Raw genomic sequence first — 17724 nt, 5'->3', positions numbered from 1 at the left:
GTCATCATGGAGGATTTGAAGATGTGTCAGGTGCGGGTGCAGGGAGGACGCGGAGGCGGACGCAAATGCAAACAAAAAGGGATTTATTACCGAAAACAAATACACAATACACATGGATTTACTGAAAACAGGACTGAGGAAACTGGGGAAAACATGGAGCACTGACAGACGATAAACGTACAAGGATCGACACCGGGGAAATGGAACACGGACCTTAAATAGAGGTGCACACACACAGGAAACAGGAAACACCTGGGACGAAGGGGCGGAGCTACAAATGAACACAGGTGAGTGGAAAAACACTGGGAATGAAACACAGACCTGAGAATAACACAGACATAAGAAGCTGACAGACAAAAGACCTGACAAGATGATTCCAGTGGCAATCCATAAAACTCAATACCCAAGAGAGTTAAGGCAGTGCTGATAAATAATGGTGGGCACAAAAATGTTGACAATTTTGGGTACAATTTGGCCATTTTCACTTTGTTGCTGTCCAGTGAAAAACAAGTATCTCCATTTTTGACAATTTTTAGTTTACTAATTAATTTAAACAGATAAACTGTCCCTTACACTGTGCCAAAATGTATTGATTAACGGACCAATAGAAATACAGTCATATGAAAAAGTTTGGGCACCCCAGAAAGAAGCCATTTCAAGCAAGCACGCCACAAACAAAAAAGCAAGCAAAAGCATACCTCAGGCGACTCTGTTTGTGGCGTGCTTGCAGAAATGGCTTCTTTGGCATCACTCTCCCATACAGCTTCTCCTTGTGTAAAGTGCGCTGTATTGTTGAGCGATGCACAGTGACACCATCTGCAGCAAGATGATGCTGCAGCTCTTTGGAGGTGGTCTGTGGATTGTTCTTGACTGTTCTCACCATTCTTCTTCTCTGCCTTTCTGATATTTTTCTTGGCCTGCCACTTCTGGGCTTAACAAGAACTGTCCCTGTGCTCTTCCATCTCCTTACTATGTTCCTCACAGTGGAAACTGACAGGTTAAATCTCTGAGACAACTTTTTGTATCCTTCCCCTGAACAACTATGTTGAACAATCTTTGTTTTTAGATGATTTGAGAGTTGTTTTGATGAGCCCATGATGCCGCTCTTCAGAGGAGATTCAAATAGGTGAACAACTTGCAATTGGCCACCTTAAATACCTTTTCTCATGATTGGATACACCTGGCTATGAAGCTCAAAGCTCAATGAGGTTACCAAACCAATTCTGTGCTTCAGTAAGTCAGTAAAAAGTAGTTAGGAGTATTCAAATCAATAAAATGATAAGGGTGCCCATACTTTTGCACCGGTCAAATGTTGGTTTAATGCATATTGCACATTTCCTGTTAGTACAATAAACCTCATTTCAATCCTGAAATATTACTGTGTCCATCAGTTATTAGATATATCAAACTGAAATGGCTGTTCAAACACCCAAATATTTACAACTAAAAATGATTTAGATTAATAGGGGTGCCCAAACTTTTTCATATGACTGTAATTCGGAATGACCTGAAATAAACTCTTTTTTATATTGCCTTACAGTGAAAGTTTAGAATTTTTTTTATCTCTCCTGTAAAAGTTGCTGTTTTGGAGATACTCATTTTTCATTGGACAGTGACGACTTATTAGTGCATTAACTTTTGTTGCGAATGGACAGTAATGGCTGTATATTGAGTTATTTTGAGGGTACAGTAAATTTACACTGTTATACAAGCTGCACACTGACTACTTTACACTGTTTTAAAGTGTCATCTTCAGTGTTGTCCCATGAAAAGATAAAAAAATACTTACAAAAATGTGAAATACTTTAAAATACAGTATTACACATGGCAATTTAGTTTTTTGGTCTTGAAAGTCCAAGGTTCAGTTCAGTTTTGTGATTTCCCTGATCAAACTGGGCTGGTTAACTTTAAGGTGGAATGTGTTTGAGTAGAGAAAAGTAGCTCTGCTTCAAAAACACTACAAAACTCCTTTTGGCACCTTAACCCTTGTGTGGTGTTCGGGTCTGAGGGACCCGTTTTCATTTTACATCAAATGATACAAAAAAAAATATTTTTTCTAAATCAAACTCATTGGCATTGGCTCATTTTTTGTGAAAAACATATATCAAAACACATTTTCGATAAACACACACTGTACACCCCCCCCCCCCCCCCCACCCCCCCACCCCCACACACACACACACATTTATATTACATACAGTATGTTTGGCCAAGGGCTAATAAACATTGCTTCATTTGTAAATTTGAAACTAAACAAATTTTCTACTCATATCTTGAGTTTAATTCATTTTCTTTTACATTTTATTAAAAAACTAATAAAAAAAGAGTAGCACTTTTTAAAAGAAATGTAACATAAGAAAGGTAAAGGGCAAATATTAACCATGTAAGCTGTTTATATTGCTTGTAATTTAGGTGAAGCGAGCATGTGTAAAGCATTTTAATTTAAAATTTAACTTAATTTTGCTGAATTAAATACAAATAACAAAGTAAACGAGTAACAAAAATGATTAACGATGCATAAGAACACTATACTAACTAATCCTACTGTAAACTGGATCGCAGGCACCTGTCAGGTAATTTCCAAACCCTTAAATATAACATCCACAATCTGGCTGAGCAGCACAAATACGACTGTTTATATTTAATCCTGTCCATCTCTGGTCTTTGAGCGCTACAGTGAGTTTCCTCTTCAAATATACCTGAGTGACGTCATCTGTTACTTACTAGGTTTAGTTAGTGTACTAAGCAAGAACATCACTTAACTGTGCTGAATCATGTACCCTGTAACATGATCTAATAATCCTTTATCTACTGTTAATTGATATAATACACCACTTTTCAGAGATCTGTATCTACTGGAGCATTACTTTTTCTCATACTTCCACTTTCACTTCAGAACATATTTTTTCAAAAAAGGTTTAATACTGTTACTCTGATATATTTTACATAAGTGCTGCATAGCTAGTCGTGTTACACATCATTCCAAACCCACATTATCACTAAACCCAGAGTGGTAGATGTTCTTCATATTCACTGGGTTTGATAAAGCTCCTCATCATTGAGTTAATCCAGTGATCAAGCTGATTTTATAAGAAGACATTGCTGCTCCCGTTCTGCCTTTCACTGCTTACTGTAATAATGACACTAATAACACAGTACTGTACTTTTATGTTCAGTACTTCAGTAGTACATTTTAGATAAACTACTTGCAGTACTAGTACAAAAATGTTGAATACTTTAGCACTCCCACCTAAATGTGGATATTGAAGAACATTTTAAATTCTACTAAGTCACTTTTTTAACAGAGCACTTGTGCTTTTACTCTAGTATCTAGTACTTTACACATCTCTGCAAGTTTACAAACTGTAAAACCAGGACTGGTAAACTGGTAAACACATAGATGCTCACCAGACTTCAGCTCTTATCCTAATCAAGACCAGATGTTCTGTCTAATTATTGCCTTCAGGTGTGGTTGAGAAGAACAGAGCACATATTAAAGCAGCATTATATATTGTGTCTCAAAGTGAATTACAGATCAGTCTAATCTACATTATTTCATTTTTAAGTCTTTTATATTAAACAGTAGAAAAAACTAATAAACATTTTGCTAACAATAATAGCTCTGTGTAATACTGCTTCGTTTGTGTTGACAAATGATAAACATTGCATTATTACTCATGTTCACACATTCATTCATTTATTGGGACATTCTTTCAGTTAGTGTGGCTTCATTTGCAAAGTTAGTATTAGTAATTTTGAGTCAGCAAGTATGACCTACATTATTTGTTTGGTTTTCATTTCACATGCTCATTTACTTGCTCGTTTACTTGTCTTATTCATAAGATAGTCGAAACTATGACTAAACAATATAAACAATATTATACAGTATTATATTATCTACACCAGTATATTATAATGCATTTCAGTTAATTTTATACAAAACATTTAATAAAACAAACATTTTATTTATCATATAATTGCCTAAGAAAGCAGAGTACCTGTTGTGGATCAGTTTGTTTTGGTTGTTTTAGCATTTTTTTGAAGCCAGCAGCAGTGTATTTTATTTACTGTGAGTTTTAACCATAGATTTCTCACATACCGACTCATTTATACACTACACACAAATTAGATTTACTTTTACATGCTTACACAATAGAAGTACAAAACACATCTAGTTTATTAAAACGTATTACTTTATTAATAATTAATACTTATATATTATCTGGTTCTGTGATGTTATAGAGTGAAAAGTATCAAATGGTCAAATTTTTCAAAGAAATTGTATCAATATTTCCACCCAGGCCTAAAACTAGGTTTTTATATTAAAGAACAGAGTTCTTAAAAGATTCATAAACAACACAAACCTATACTCTGTTGAGTAAAAAAGCTAGTTAGCGTTAGCTATTGGTAACACCAGAGAAGCTCTAATGTCGACCTTACACCTAATGATGTTAAAGCGATTTCTCTATTGCAGACAAATTTCCAGAGTCGGGAAAAAAAAACAAGAGTCTTGCTAGAGACTATCTATCTATCTTTATAGATGTGAGAGGGTGTCAGACTTTAATCTCTTTTCAGAGTCTTCTCAGAGTCGTGTAGTATATGCACATAATGCACAGCATAATACAGATGATAAGACCTCCTTTAGAATCTGTACTGGGTTGGTTTGGCCACCAGAGGGCGCTCCAGCGTGAATTAAAAATGAATGGGTTCATACGAAGCGACTGAGCAAAATCGTAGTCTTTAAATGTTTGACTATTTTTATAATAATAATTTAGTACTTTAATCAACACAAATCACTGTCACGTGTGTGCATATCGAGTAAATACTGTTTAAAGCGTGAAAACTCCAGTTATGCATATTTTAGTGCTGTATCTCCAGAATCAGTTCACCAGTCAGCTGACAGTAGCAGCAGCACCAGCATCTGTACTGCCTAAAACCAGTGTACTGTAGTAAAATGTAAATCTACAGGTATGTTGTCTTCGCATATGTAAAAAAATAAAAGAAAGTCCGGGTCAGGTGGTCAGTTACTATTTTTAATTTGAGGTTTTATCTGTTTATCTGCTTTATTTACCCCGTTTACTGAGGATTTACTCGCTGGCTTCCTCTAGCGGTCTGCAGTCGGAGGTGCGGGGGGGCACTGTTCATAAATCCCGGCTCTGGTAACGTTAGTCACGTCTGGTAACGGGAAAGTAAAGCTAAAACAGAAGTTTTCTGCTAAATCTTTGTTCAGATAACAGTAAAATCAATACATTTCTCCCAATTTCATATTCCCTAACATGGCTGGTATCCCTCTGTAAATCTGAGTTTATTTCTGTCGCTCTGTGAGCTTCAGCAGCGGAACGGTGTGTTGTCGCAGTTTCTACACGACTCCATTAAACAGCGCGCACGCTGTGAGTTTGGGTATCCGGCCGGGTTTAATGATCACGGAGAGAGCTGTGCTGGGCTGTGTGCGGTTTGTATTCAGCAGGCGGTGTTTAGTGTGTGTTGTGTGTTTAGTGTGGGGTTATATCTGAGCTGTGGTCAGGCTGATGGCTCCGCTGCGGGTTCTGTGTATTCACGGTTACCGGCAGAGCGGCAGCTCCTTCAGGGAGAAGACCGGAGCTCTGCGGAAACTCCTCAAAAAACACACGGAGCTTTTCTACATCAGCGCCCCGCACACAGTCTCCTCTAACACGAGTACGTACAGATACACCAGTAGCTACCCAACACACAGTCTAATCTAACACCAGTACGTACAGATACACCAGTAGCTACCCAACACAGCCGGTGTCTCTGCAGGTCTGTGTGAAACCGCTGTGTAAAGTTAGTTTTATGTTTGACATTCGTAAGAGATTCGGAATTCGCACAATACTAGCTCTTAATCAAAATATAAATTCTATAAATCACTGTAATTGTGGTTTCTTGCTCTAATGATGTTACACAACAAACTACTTCCACAGTTTTTACTGAATACTGTCTGTATTACATCATATTTGACTAAAATACAGCACCAACAAAACCTCTCCTACTCCGCTCCTCCTCCCAGCAGCGGGCTGTTCTCTTAGGGACTGTGGCACAATTACCACCACACTACAAAACGAATCTATTATATTCTATTTAACTTTCTCAAATGTGATTTCATGATGGCAAAACCAACAGTATGCTTTACAAGCATATGTCTAACATATTACAATCACATATATATCAATACCTATTTTTAAAGTTATATTTTATACAAACTTAATAGTCGAACAAATGCATGAAACTCAGTTATCAATGGACGTAATACTCTAAATTCAGCTTACCAATACATATTCCAAGCGCTGGGCGATATGGGAAAAGTCATATATCACGATATGGAATTTTTTATATCACGATAACGATGTATATCATGATAAACCACATTTGAGTACGTTTTCATTTACTCTTTGAAAAATTTTAGTTTTTTCTTTTAATCACCGTTAATTTTAGATTTTAAAATTTATTAATTTTAGTTAAGGAGAACTTAAACTTTCAGTTTTTGTTATTTCGCTGGTTTTCTTAACAATAATACTTGGTTACTTAGCTATATGGTGATTATCATGCCATAGCTTTAAATAAAATAAAAATAGTATTAAAAAACAGATGACTACATCACAGACTAATTCCTGGAGCCCGACCCGGCCCGAGGAAAGTGATGGGAAATAAAAGTCAAAGTATCCTGCTATTTAAAAGAATGGAACATTTAATAACAATAATAAAATAGTTCTGCATACTAGTGTTTAGATTGTCTGCCTGAACTTGAGTCCGACTGACCGATGCCCGAATTTGGGCCGGCGAGAATTCTCACCGCTTTCCTGACGCGCTGTAGGTTTCGGCTGAAGAAAGTGGTCTGTGGCGTGACTAGAACTAAGTTAAATGTAACAAATCACACTGTGATTTTTGTGCTGATCCAAAAGTTACAGCTCATCCACGCGTTTAAAGCTCTGCAGGTGGATTATTGTTAACATATAAATCGCATGCATTTTCCTACAGGACCAAACCAGTTAAACATGCGGTTGAGCATATATATATACACACTCGAGGTAATTCTCCATGAACTGCCATCTTATATATATATATATATATATATATATATATATATATATATATATATAGTAAAGGCCTCTTTTTCTTTATTTTCATGACTATTTACATTGTAGATTCTCACAGAAGAATCAAAACTATGAAGGAACTCATGTGGAGTTTTATGTACTTAACAAAAAAAGGTGAAATAACTGAAAACATGTTTTATATTCTAGTTTCTTCAAAATAGCCCCCCTTTGCTCTGATTACTGCTTTGCACACTCATGGCGTCATTCTCTCAATGAGCTTCAAGAGGTGGCCACCTGAAATGGTTTTCCAGCAGTCTTGAAGGAAGGAGTTCCCAGAGGTGTTTATTAGCACTTGTTGTTTTACTTGACTTATCTTTTAATTAGTTAATTTATTTTATAATAAATAAAATATCAAGTAAATGCATTAAACTCAATTATCATTCGAAGTAATCGTTAGATTTTGCTGTGGTCGTAATTGTGCCCTGGTCCCTAAGAGAGCAGCACGCTGCTGGGAAGAGGAACGGAGTAAAGAGCGGTCCTGTTGGTGCTGTATTTTTGTTAATTATGATGTAATACATAGTTTGGTCATAGTTTGTTGTGTAACGTCATTAGAGCAAGAAACCACAACTACAGTGATGAATCTATATTTTGATTAAGGGCGAAATTTACACAGATGTGAAATCCGCTGTGAAATGGGGTAGGGGGAGTGACACATGATAACAATTACAAACTTTTTTCACCCCCAGCATTTTGAAATACAGCGCTTTTAGCCGATGCTCCCAAAAGGCTTACAATGCTAGCGATAGGGGCAATCACTATTTTTACACCATTAATAAGCTTAAAGTAGCTCCACACTTCATTGGTAGAGCTCTGAGGTCCCTAAAATGAAAAAAAAAAACAAGGCTCTGAGAACAAGATCTAAATGTCAAGATGGCAGTTCATGGAGAATTACCTCGAGTGTGTATAAACAGTGTTTTTAATAAACTATCTGTGCACTTTCAAAGCTGTCAGTGCCTCGTTCAAGACCCTCAGAATTCTACCCATGAAGTGGTCCAGCGGTCTAAAGCACTGACACTATGAGCAGGAGGTCGCAGGTTTGAACCCCCGCTCATGCAGCTTTACCATCAAGCTGCCGGCGTTTAGAGGGAGCACAATTGACCCTGCTCCCTCCGGGTGGGTACAGTAGATGGCGCTCTCTCTCCCCACATCACTCCTAGGGTGATGTCTGCAGCACAGGGCGTCTGTGAGCTGATGTATCAGAACCGATTCGCTGTGCTTTCCTCCGAGCGTTAGCGCTGTGATGCTACTCGGCAATGCTACAGCATCAGCAGCAGCTGGAAAAGAAGCGGTGGCTGACTTCACATGTATCAGAGGAAGCATGTGTTAGTCTTCAACCTCCTGGTGTGTTGGGGCATCACTAGTGATAGGGGGGAGTCCTAATGAGTGGGTTGGGTAATTGGCCGTGTAAATTGGGGAGAAAATGAGAAAAATTAGAAATAAAATTATTTAAAAAAAAAAAGAATTCTGCCCATGAAGTGTGGAGCTAATTTGGGCTAAAGTGCTGTATTTCTGAATGCTGAGGGCAAAAGTTTATTCATTATTATGTTTCACTACACTCCCAAGTCCATTTCACATTAAATTTCTCCTTTAATAATCAGTGTTTTAAGAAGATAGACCGTCTATAATACAGTAGCTGACAACTTGCATCCATTACCCTTTTTGCTCTGTAGTGACCCGCTTTAACCTAAAATCACACCAGCAATGTCCCAACTCTTTTTACCCGTAAAAAAAATCAAAATCATAAAAAAATATATATAAAAATAAATACAGACCTCTAATGTAGTCCTTAAAATGAAAACTATTATATCCGCTATGGAATTTGGTCTAGTAATAATATCAGATCCATAAATCAATATCAAATATATATAAATCAATCTTTTGCTGTTGTTTTACATGTGACTGTGACCCGCTTGCACACTTTGTCTCCACCAGACTCCCAAGACCAGGAGAATTCCTCCAGTGCAGGTGATGAAGATCAGAGGGGCTGGTGGTTCTCTGATGTACAGGCACACAGTTTCGATGCGAGACAGGATTGTGAGAGCAGTCTGGGCCTGGACGAGAGTCTGGAGGCTGTGCGAGTGGCAGTGAAGGAGCTGGGCCCCTTTGATGGCATTCTGGGCTTTAGTCAGGGTGCTGCCCTGGTGGCCATGGTATGTGCCCTGCAGGAGCAAAAACTAGAGCCTGCTTTTAGCTTCCGCTTCGCTGTCCTGGTAGCAGGGTTCCGCAGCGCCTGTGCCCAGCATCAGCACTTCTATGAGGGCCTGGAGATCACCCTTCCCTCCCTGCACGTGTTTGGACAGGAAGACAAAGTGATCCCAGAGCAGATGAGTCGAGAGCTGCTGCCCACCTTCCCTGGAGCCCATATTCTCGTTCACCCAGGCGGACATTTTATCCCTGCTGCCTCTGCACATCGACAGACCTACCAAAAGTTCTTACAGATGTTTCAGTAGAAGGCGGATGAGCAGGGGCGAACTATTACAACAAATACTTTATGGATGCCTTTAATCTTTAAAATGGGAAATCAGGTATAATTAGAAAAATGTACAAACTTTAATTTAGAAGTTCATATTCTGCTAAATATATGTGTACCTAAAATGAAGTGAATGTCTTTATTTGTAAAACTGAAGAAAAAAACACGTTAATATATCTTTGTTTCTCAGATGTTTTCAGAACAAACTCATTTCTTGTTTCATTTTCTATTACTGTACTAATAAGCTTTTTATTTGATTCCTTTTTTAATGAGGCACTGTGCAGACACAGTAACAAAAACAGCCTGTTTAGGATTATTTTTGGATGGGAAATAATGGTAATTGCAAAAATACAATTTACGTATTTATATAATAAGACAATTAGTTCATTCAAAAGAATTACACCTGCTTATTAGTAGATGCATCTTAACACAGAGTTTTATGTTTAATTTTAAAACGAGTCACATTGAACAGTTTTACACCAGTTAAGGTGATGCCACTGGTACCATGCTAAGCTACTTAAAAAAAGTAAGCACTGGAAGTTGTTTAGAAAAATGTGTTAATTTGAATCTATTAAAAAATATGTTTGTTTGTAATGCACCCAAAACACATTTATGCACATGCTATAGGTACGTAAAGTAAAGTAACAGAGTTTGGTCCGACCAAAAGAGGTGGTCTTGGTCCAGATCTGGTTTTTCTGCAGTGTGAAGGCAGTTTTCTAGGTGGTTTGGACTTTTAGACCAATTACAGGAAGTTGAGGCAGTCTTTAAACAAACCAGAGTAAAACAGAATTGGTGTCGTGCCGTAATCCGTCTCCCCTTGGTGTGGAGGTGCAACTTGCAGCAGTATGGACCCAAATGCTTAGACTGGGACTTCATTTATTTACTGTAACAGTAGATTAACCCTTATTTATAAACAGAAATAAAGGGAAACTGAGGATGTATACAGTGTAATGAAATGAAAAGACATTACTTTCTGGTCTGGACTTTTAAGTGTGAACACATGCCTGCACATTTCAACTCAGAATTTCTGCTGTTCCAGAAAAAAACACATCAAATGTTTACCCGAAAGCTTATTTTAAAAGTGTGTTAAATATATAAGTTGGACTCAGTTTGTCCATGACACAGTCCACCCACAGTCTTCTACAGATTGAACTGATTTTTTGTCCCACAATTCTTAGGGTACAAAGAAATGAATAAAGGCCCATTTTAAACAAGTGTATGTTCGTGTTCAGGGCTCTCGCTTTACAACAGATAAATGCTAGTGCAACTAACTCTTTACACCCAAACATCCATAGGACCAGCCAGACAGTATTTTAACAATGGACCCTGAGGGTAATGTATGAGTGATACAGCTTTATAATTTATCACTGTGTTGAATATATTCCTGTGTACTCTTACTGCCCACATAAGCATGACTACTAAATTTGTGTAGTTAGAGACTAAGAACTCATCTTTTCCAGGCTCAGTACATGTTAGTCATCCTCTAACATTCAGTTTCTGACCACAAGCCCACTGTTGTTTGGACTGTTTTTTATTTCTTTTTTATTTAATTACTATGTTTTTAGCTGGCTACAACCAACTAAGTGATACTGAGATGTTAAAAATCCACAGCAATGCTGCTGCACTTCAAGTTATTCTGTATCTGGTTAATAATGGGTCTATATCTTTGTCTGTTTCCATAGGTTTACAGGGTGATGGGTGACTGTAAACTTGTCTTCACATTGCTTCATTCCATATCAGTTGTGATTGTGTAGAATCAAAAAGAAGTGTATGCCTACTCATCCAGTTATCTTTCAAAATCAAGAGTGTCCTACTCACTCTTTTATTATTCTGTTTAAGTTTTATGCAGACGACTATCGACTGCATAGTAATGACACTGTAGTGTTTTTAATCAGATTAATGTGCTGCTGCACTTAATACACTTGGAACAGCACAACACACACACACACACACACATACTACCATAACAGTACTATATTGGTGCCACTGATAGATAGATAGATAGATAGATAGATAGATAGATAGATAGATAGATAGATAGATAGATAGATAGATAGATAGATTGCCATGCTTTATACTACACACCTGTTTCCCCTTTAATGCGGCTGCTTCACCAATAAGAAGGGTGTCCGAAAACTTTTGGACATAAACTGGACACTAAGGATATTAACTAGAAACAGCAATACAGCTGTTGGACACTTGAGGCGTAAGAAAAGCCAGAGTAATTTTTCGCTGGCAGAAAAGTGTCGTGTGCGGGAACTTTGTGTTCTCTCAAAGCTTAAGTGAGCATGTGCTCCAGCATTGCAGCCGTGATCATTTCCAGATGTTCGGGGATTGCGCCCTGTTTTTTCTCCCTGTGTATCCAGTGTGTCCCCGCACGTTATTTCATTCCCTCATTCTCTCATTTACTTAGTAGCTGTCAAACCAACATGAAGGGGATTTAGCTATGTCTGAATTACAGGCTTTTAGGCGTATGTAGATGTTTTCTGGGTTTGTGGACTCCTGTGTGTGTGTGTGTGTGTGTGTATTGGTGAGAGTGTGTGTGCGTAAGATGGGATGGATTGTTTGCGTGGTTGTTCGCAGGCTGCCGTCCAGATGAGGGGTTTGAATGAAGCCGGACTGGCTGCGTGATGTGGTTGACAACCGGTTTATTTTTCTGCCGGAGGAAAAACTTCAACAAGCCCACATGCCTGCACTCATCCTCCTCGCTCCCTCTTTTCTGTTTGTTCTTTATAGAAACAGACCATCAAACTCTCCTACTGTCACCCCTGTGCTTATCTTTGGACCATTTCTCAAGAGTACCTGCTGGATCTTTTTAAAAAGTGCTTCCAGCTTCTGAAACTGGATTGAAGCTCGTGTCATTGGTGCTCTTTGGGGCTTTTATTGCTTTTTGTGTGTTTTGTTCCTTTGCCCTATTCTTCCCACAAGCCTGTCTCTGCCTCTTGTTTTTCGGGTCTTTTCTCCTCCTCTGCGGCACGGTGGTCCTTCGGCACACAAACACATGGTTTTGATAAGAACTTGGTGGAGAGAAAGAAGAGGAGAGGAGAAAAGCAGAAAGTTCCTCACTGCCAGTAAGTTTTACAACAGGGTCATGACTCCCCGTCTCAGGAATCTGTCCTGTTGCACAACACCCGCCGCAGAGAGAGTTGAGTGACTGGCCGAGAGAGATGGGAAGAGTTTTGTAAGTTTGGGGAACTGATCGTCTGGAACAAGGACAGGGGAGAGTGTGCGTCACTCAGGCTGTGTTTTTTTATTTGGGGTGGGAGGTGGTGGAGAAGGCGGGAAAGTGCTGGAGAGTCATTTAAGGTTTGGGGGCCTCTGTGGGCAGGGCTTAAAGGATGGAGGCGGAAGGTGGATCTCCGGTGTGGATGTATAAGAGTGGAGGCAGCTCTTTGTCTCATCTCCCCTTTGAGGACCATATGGAATCTGGCTTTTGGAAAATGAGGCTTTTTACTTTCCTTCACAAATGGATTTTATCATCATCCTAATCTTCACTCTACAGTCTGCTGGTGTTTCAGTTGTCATTACTTTTACTGAAGGATGTGACCTGTTAATGCTGTTATAATGTGCTGTTGTGGTTTTGTGTGTGTTTTTAAGTGGTTCTCCAGCCTGTGCTGCACTGTGGGAGTGTGTGGTGCTTTTAAAGAGCTGCCAAGCCTTGGGAGAGGTCATGCTCAGATGATTCCTGCTCTTTTGCATCTCTTTTTGCCAGTCTAGGTAGTCTGAAAGTATGTGTGTTTTTTTGTGTGCATGTACATGTGGTCCCCATCTGCTTATGTGGCCTATTGTTCCTGTGGATACTTAACTATTATGGGCTTGATTGATGCTATACATTTTTTTTAGATTTAGTTTATGTGGAAATGTTTGGGCATGTTTGAATCGAATACTTTATGTACATCACTGTATTTACTGTTTATCATTTATTATTTAGTTTCTATGTTAAAAACTGGAGTAATCTGGAAAGAAACTAAGAAAGTGGCTGTCTTAATTGACTAAAGCTGTTACCTTTCAGATGTCGAGTGCTTTAGGAAACCTCCTCAGGAAGCACACGCTCAATATTTACAAACAGAGAGGGAGGGAGAGGATGGAGTGGGTGGTAAGTGTGCTTTAACACACAGTGGAAAGAGCAATAGTGGGCCGGTTGAAGGATATATCAGATACGCTCGAGGTAAAAAATAAAAATATTGTACATAATTTCCACGTAAATAACATATACAACATCAGTATAAGTACTGCCAAAAAGAACAGACTAAACGACAAAAGTTTTATTGATGTATTTAATTATGTGGAAATCATGCAGTCATGTTTGTGAAATTTGATTTACTGCATTTAGGTGTTTTTTTTTTTTTTTGCTAAATGGGCAACAGAGGCTGTAGATGATGTATATTAAAATTGAGTAGCATAAGCCTACGATTAAGATAATAAAGTCATCCAGGGTGGTTTGACCTAAAATGCTTCATTCTGTACAAACTAAGTAGGAATTGGTCACAGATGTGGTGTTAGGAACCAATGCTATATCACATTTTACATTAAATTAAGTTATTTTAAATATCATCATTGTCCAATGAAAATATGTACTAATATGAGTGATAAAATCTTTTAAGGGAAGTCAGTTAAAAAATATATGTTTTAGGTAATTTTGGAGAAATTGAATTGGTTTATTCATCAGAAATCGTAACACAGCGTAAGGGGCAGTGTGTGTGTTTAAATTATTTAATGAGCTAAAAATAGAGAGTTTGTTTGGAGACATGTTTTCATTGGGCAGCAACAGTATGCTATTTGATGCCTGAGAAATTGTTTTGAGAATAGACTGAGACAAATTTTAAACCAAGCAGTTGTTTGAGTTGATGAATACACCATAAAAATACAATACATTAACAGTGGAGACTGTGACCCCGGTTCCTGTCACCACCACTGTAAAATCAAGAATTTCTCTACAATGAAAAAAAAAAACCTCAATGTCTTTGTTTACATCCTAACAATTGAGTTAGCCAGTAAAATATTATACTGTAGAATTATATTTCAATTATGGAAATATTTGATCCTACTGTAAACTCTGTTATTGTCAATCTATTAAAAAATAGACAGAACTGACATTTTTCACAATTTTGTTCCTGATTTTGCTAACCTTAATCTCAATAAAAATTCTGACCATTAGTTTACTGTTGGTGTAACCCTAACATTTCATACAAAATAGTTTTACATATCTCACGGCCTTCCACACATTTTTGCCAGAGGAAGTGACCTCAGGTCACATGTTTCAAAAATATATTACATTAAATGATAATCAATATCAATATGCATTTTCTGGTTGATTCAAGTCAGCCAGAACGGAAATGTACTGAATTACTGTAATTACATTTTACTATTACATTACATTACATTACATTTGGCAGACGCTTTTGTCCAAAGCGACTTACAATAGTCAAGTACAATGTAAAATAAGTTTAAAGGTAAAACATCTTTGGATAGGGATAAAAGGAGGACAAAGGGGAGTAATAGGATAGAGGAGTGAAGGAGGGGAAGAAGGAGATGAGGTTAGAAGTAGTTAGTGTGTTAGAGGTGTTAGGAGAGTAAGTGCTCTTTGAAGAGCTCTGTCTTCAGGAGTTTATTAAAGATAGTGAGAGATTCTCCTGATCTGGTAGTAGAAGGTAGTTTGTTCCACCATTGGGGAACTCTGTATGAGAACAGTCTGGATTGCTTTGTGTGAGTGTTTGGCAAAGCGAGGCGACGTTCATTGGAGGAGCGCAGCGGCCGGGAGGTAGCGTAAGTCTTCAGGAGTGAGTGCAGGTAGGAAGGAGCCTGTTCTGTCATCAGGAGCCTGTTCTGTCATCATTGATGGAGTAAGCTCTATACAAATATAATTAGACCTAGTTATTTCATGTAAAATTCAGGCTGAATGTACAAATAATGAGGTGAAGTGTGGGTCAGTTTGAGCCAGTTAATGTTTTGCATTATTAAAAGTGGTAAATGTGTGTAATTAGTGAATATTTTTGGAACAATAATAAAAGGTTTATGTGGAGATGTACACAGGGCTTATATTGAGCTTATTTTAGGACAGTGATGAAGAGATTGAGTCACTGTGGTCTGCTGGAGTGTAAAAGCTGGCTGGAGGATTGTTGTGAAACGGTGGTGAAATGTGGAGTGGTGTAATAGTGCTCCTCTGTGGATCTCCTCACAGCTCCTCCAGCTCACCCAGAGAAGCAGTGCTCTGGGCGGCGGGAGAGCCGGGCTGTGTGGTGTATGGTGTTTCTGGAATATATATATATATATACTTATATATGCTGTTTGGTACAGGCTGTGTGTGAGAGGAATATGTCTATCTGAGCGCGCTTACAGACACTTACTCATCTCCGGCTCGCGCCAAACACTCGCGCGCGCGCTCCCGCTGTTTGATGGGTTTCCTGTTTATGTGGACAGCGCGTACCACCGCTGCAGCCAGGCCACGCCCACTCGCCTTCTTTTACCTCTTTTTGACGTCTTTCTCTGGGTGCTCTCTCTCTCTCCATTTCTCTCTCTCTCTCCTACTGTCTCTTACTCTGTCTCTCACTTACTCTCTCTCATTCACTTTGTATTTTACTCTCTCACTCACTCACTTTTACACGCTCTTAATCACTGTCTCTCACACTCACTACTGTCTCACACTGTCTCACTCTGTTTCTCTCTCTCTCACTCATTCACTCTTGTTCTTTCACTCAATTTCACTCACTCTTACTCACTTTCACTCTGTCTCACTCACTTTCTCTTTCTCTCTCCCTCTTTCTTTCACTCTGTCTCTCTCTCTCACTCACTGTCTTTTACTTTCTCACTCTCTCACTCACTCCAATTCTGTCTCTCACTCTCTTTTACTCACTCTCTCACACTTACTTTCGCTCTCTTACTCACTCTGTCTCTCTCATTCACTTACACTCACTCTGTCTCTCTCTTACTCAATCTCTCACTCACTCACTTTGTCTCACTCTCACTATGTCTCTCACACACTTAATCTCTCTCACACTCTCTCAATCACTGTGCCTCTCACACTCACTACTGTCTCACACTGTTTCTCTGTCTCACTCATTCACTCTCTCTTTCACTTAATTTCACTCACTCTCTCTCTTACTTCCACTCAGTCTGTCTTTCTCTCACTCACTCTCTCTTACTCTCTCACTCACTCTCCATCACTCGCTCTCTCACTTGCTCTCTCCCAATCACTCTGTCTCACGCTCTCTCTCTCTCACGCTCTCTTCCTCACTCACACACTCTCTCTCACTCCTTCTGTTTTTCTCAATCTCTTTCACCCACCGTCTCTCACTTACTCTCTTAGTCTCTTTCGATCTCACTCTCTTTCTCTCAGTCTGTTGCTCTCACTCTTTCTCTCACACACACGCACACACACTCACTCAGTCTCTCTGTTCACCCTTTCACTGGAGAGTGAGAGATGTTGGGGTCTGCTGTGGTTTGGCTGGCCTCTCTGGTGCGTTTAGTGAGGCTGAATTTAAATCTGTATCCAGAGATGAAGGAGAAGAGGGATTAATCTGACAGAACTTTTTAATTTTATCCATATATATAATATTTCCTCATCTCTGTGTTTTCATTTAGGAATAACATAACTTCTAGCTTTTAATCTGTGAGCCACAATAATGCAGATTTTATTGTTTTTGTGGTAGTAGTTAAGATATTGAAGTTACTAGTACATAATTTAAGTAGTAAGGTGTTGCAGCAGGCAGTAGTAGTAATGGTACGTTAAGTAGTATTAGTAAGAGTAGCAGTGAGAATAGCTGTAGTAGTTAATGGCTACTAATAAAGACAAGTATATTATTGGTAATAATAGAAGTAGTATCATAAACAATGCTAAATAATGTAGTAGAAGTTGAGTGCAAATATTATTATTGTTAGTAGTAGTAGGAATAGTTCTGGTAGTAGCTGCATAAGTAGTAGTGATAGCCTAATTGTAGCAGTACACACAACTGTAGAAGTGGTTGGGCAAAACATTTAACCCTCTCTGCTCAAGGAGCTGCATGTGGCTTTATCCTTCTAATCACTATGCAGTGGTGGCTCACTGTATTATTCACTGACCTAATAAAACACACCAGTCCAGCTTTAGAAACATATTTTCACCGTAAAAAAAAAAAAAAAACGCTTTTACTGTGCTATAGAGGA

At 38.6% G+C, this 17724-nt stretch overlaps 1 protein-coding gene across 1 annotated transcript; it reads left to right on the top strand.

Moving 5' to 3' along the window:
• Positions 1-5374: 5374 nt before the first annotated feature.
• Positions 5375-10801, top strand: ovca2 (OVCA2 serine hydrolase domain containing). Its single transcript, XM_049469071.1, has 2 exons — positions 5375-5676; positions 9045-10801. Exons 1-2 carry the CDS (start codon positions 5529-5531, stop codon positions 9560-9562), a joined length of 666 nt encoding a protein of 221 aa, XP_049325028.1. The 5' UTR covers positions 5375-5528; the 3' UTR covers positions 9563-10801.
• Positions 10802-17724: the final 6923 nt, after the last annotated feature.

The sequence above is a fragment of the Astyanax mexicanus genome, chromosome 20, assembly GCF_023375975.1.
Source record: "Astyanax mexicanus isolate ESR-SI-001 chromosome 20, AstMex3_surface, whole genome shotgun sequence".
NCBI lineage: Eukaryota > Metazoa > Chordata > Actinopteri > Characiformes > Acestrorhamphidae > Astyanax > Astyanax mexicanus.
Note: the sequence above shows the minus strand (reverse complement) of the source record. Positions and strands in the feature narration are given on the sequence as shown.

What these genes read in the sequence shown, in the direction of transcription:
- ovca2 (XM_049469071.1), top strand. Translation starts at nt 5,529, where the DNA reads ATGGCTCCGCTGCGGGTTCTGTGTATTCACGGTTACCGGCAGAGCGGC. An exon ending in CACAGTCTCCTCTAACACGA is followed by an intron (nt 5,677 to 9,044) that starts GTACGTACAGAT and finishes TGTCTCCACCAG; the next exon opens with ACTCCCAAGACCAGGAGAAT.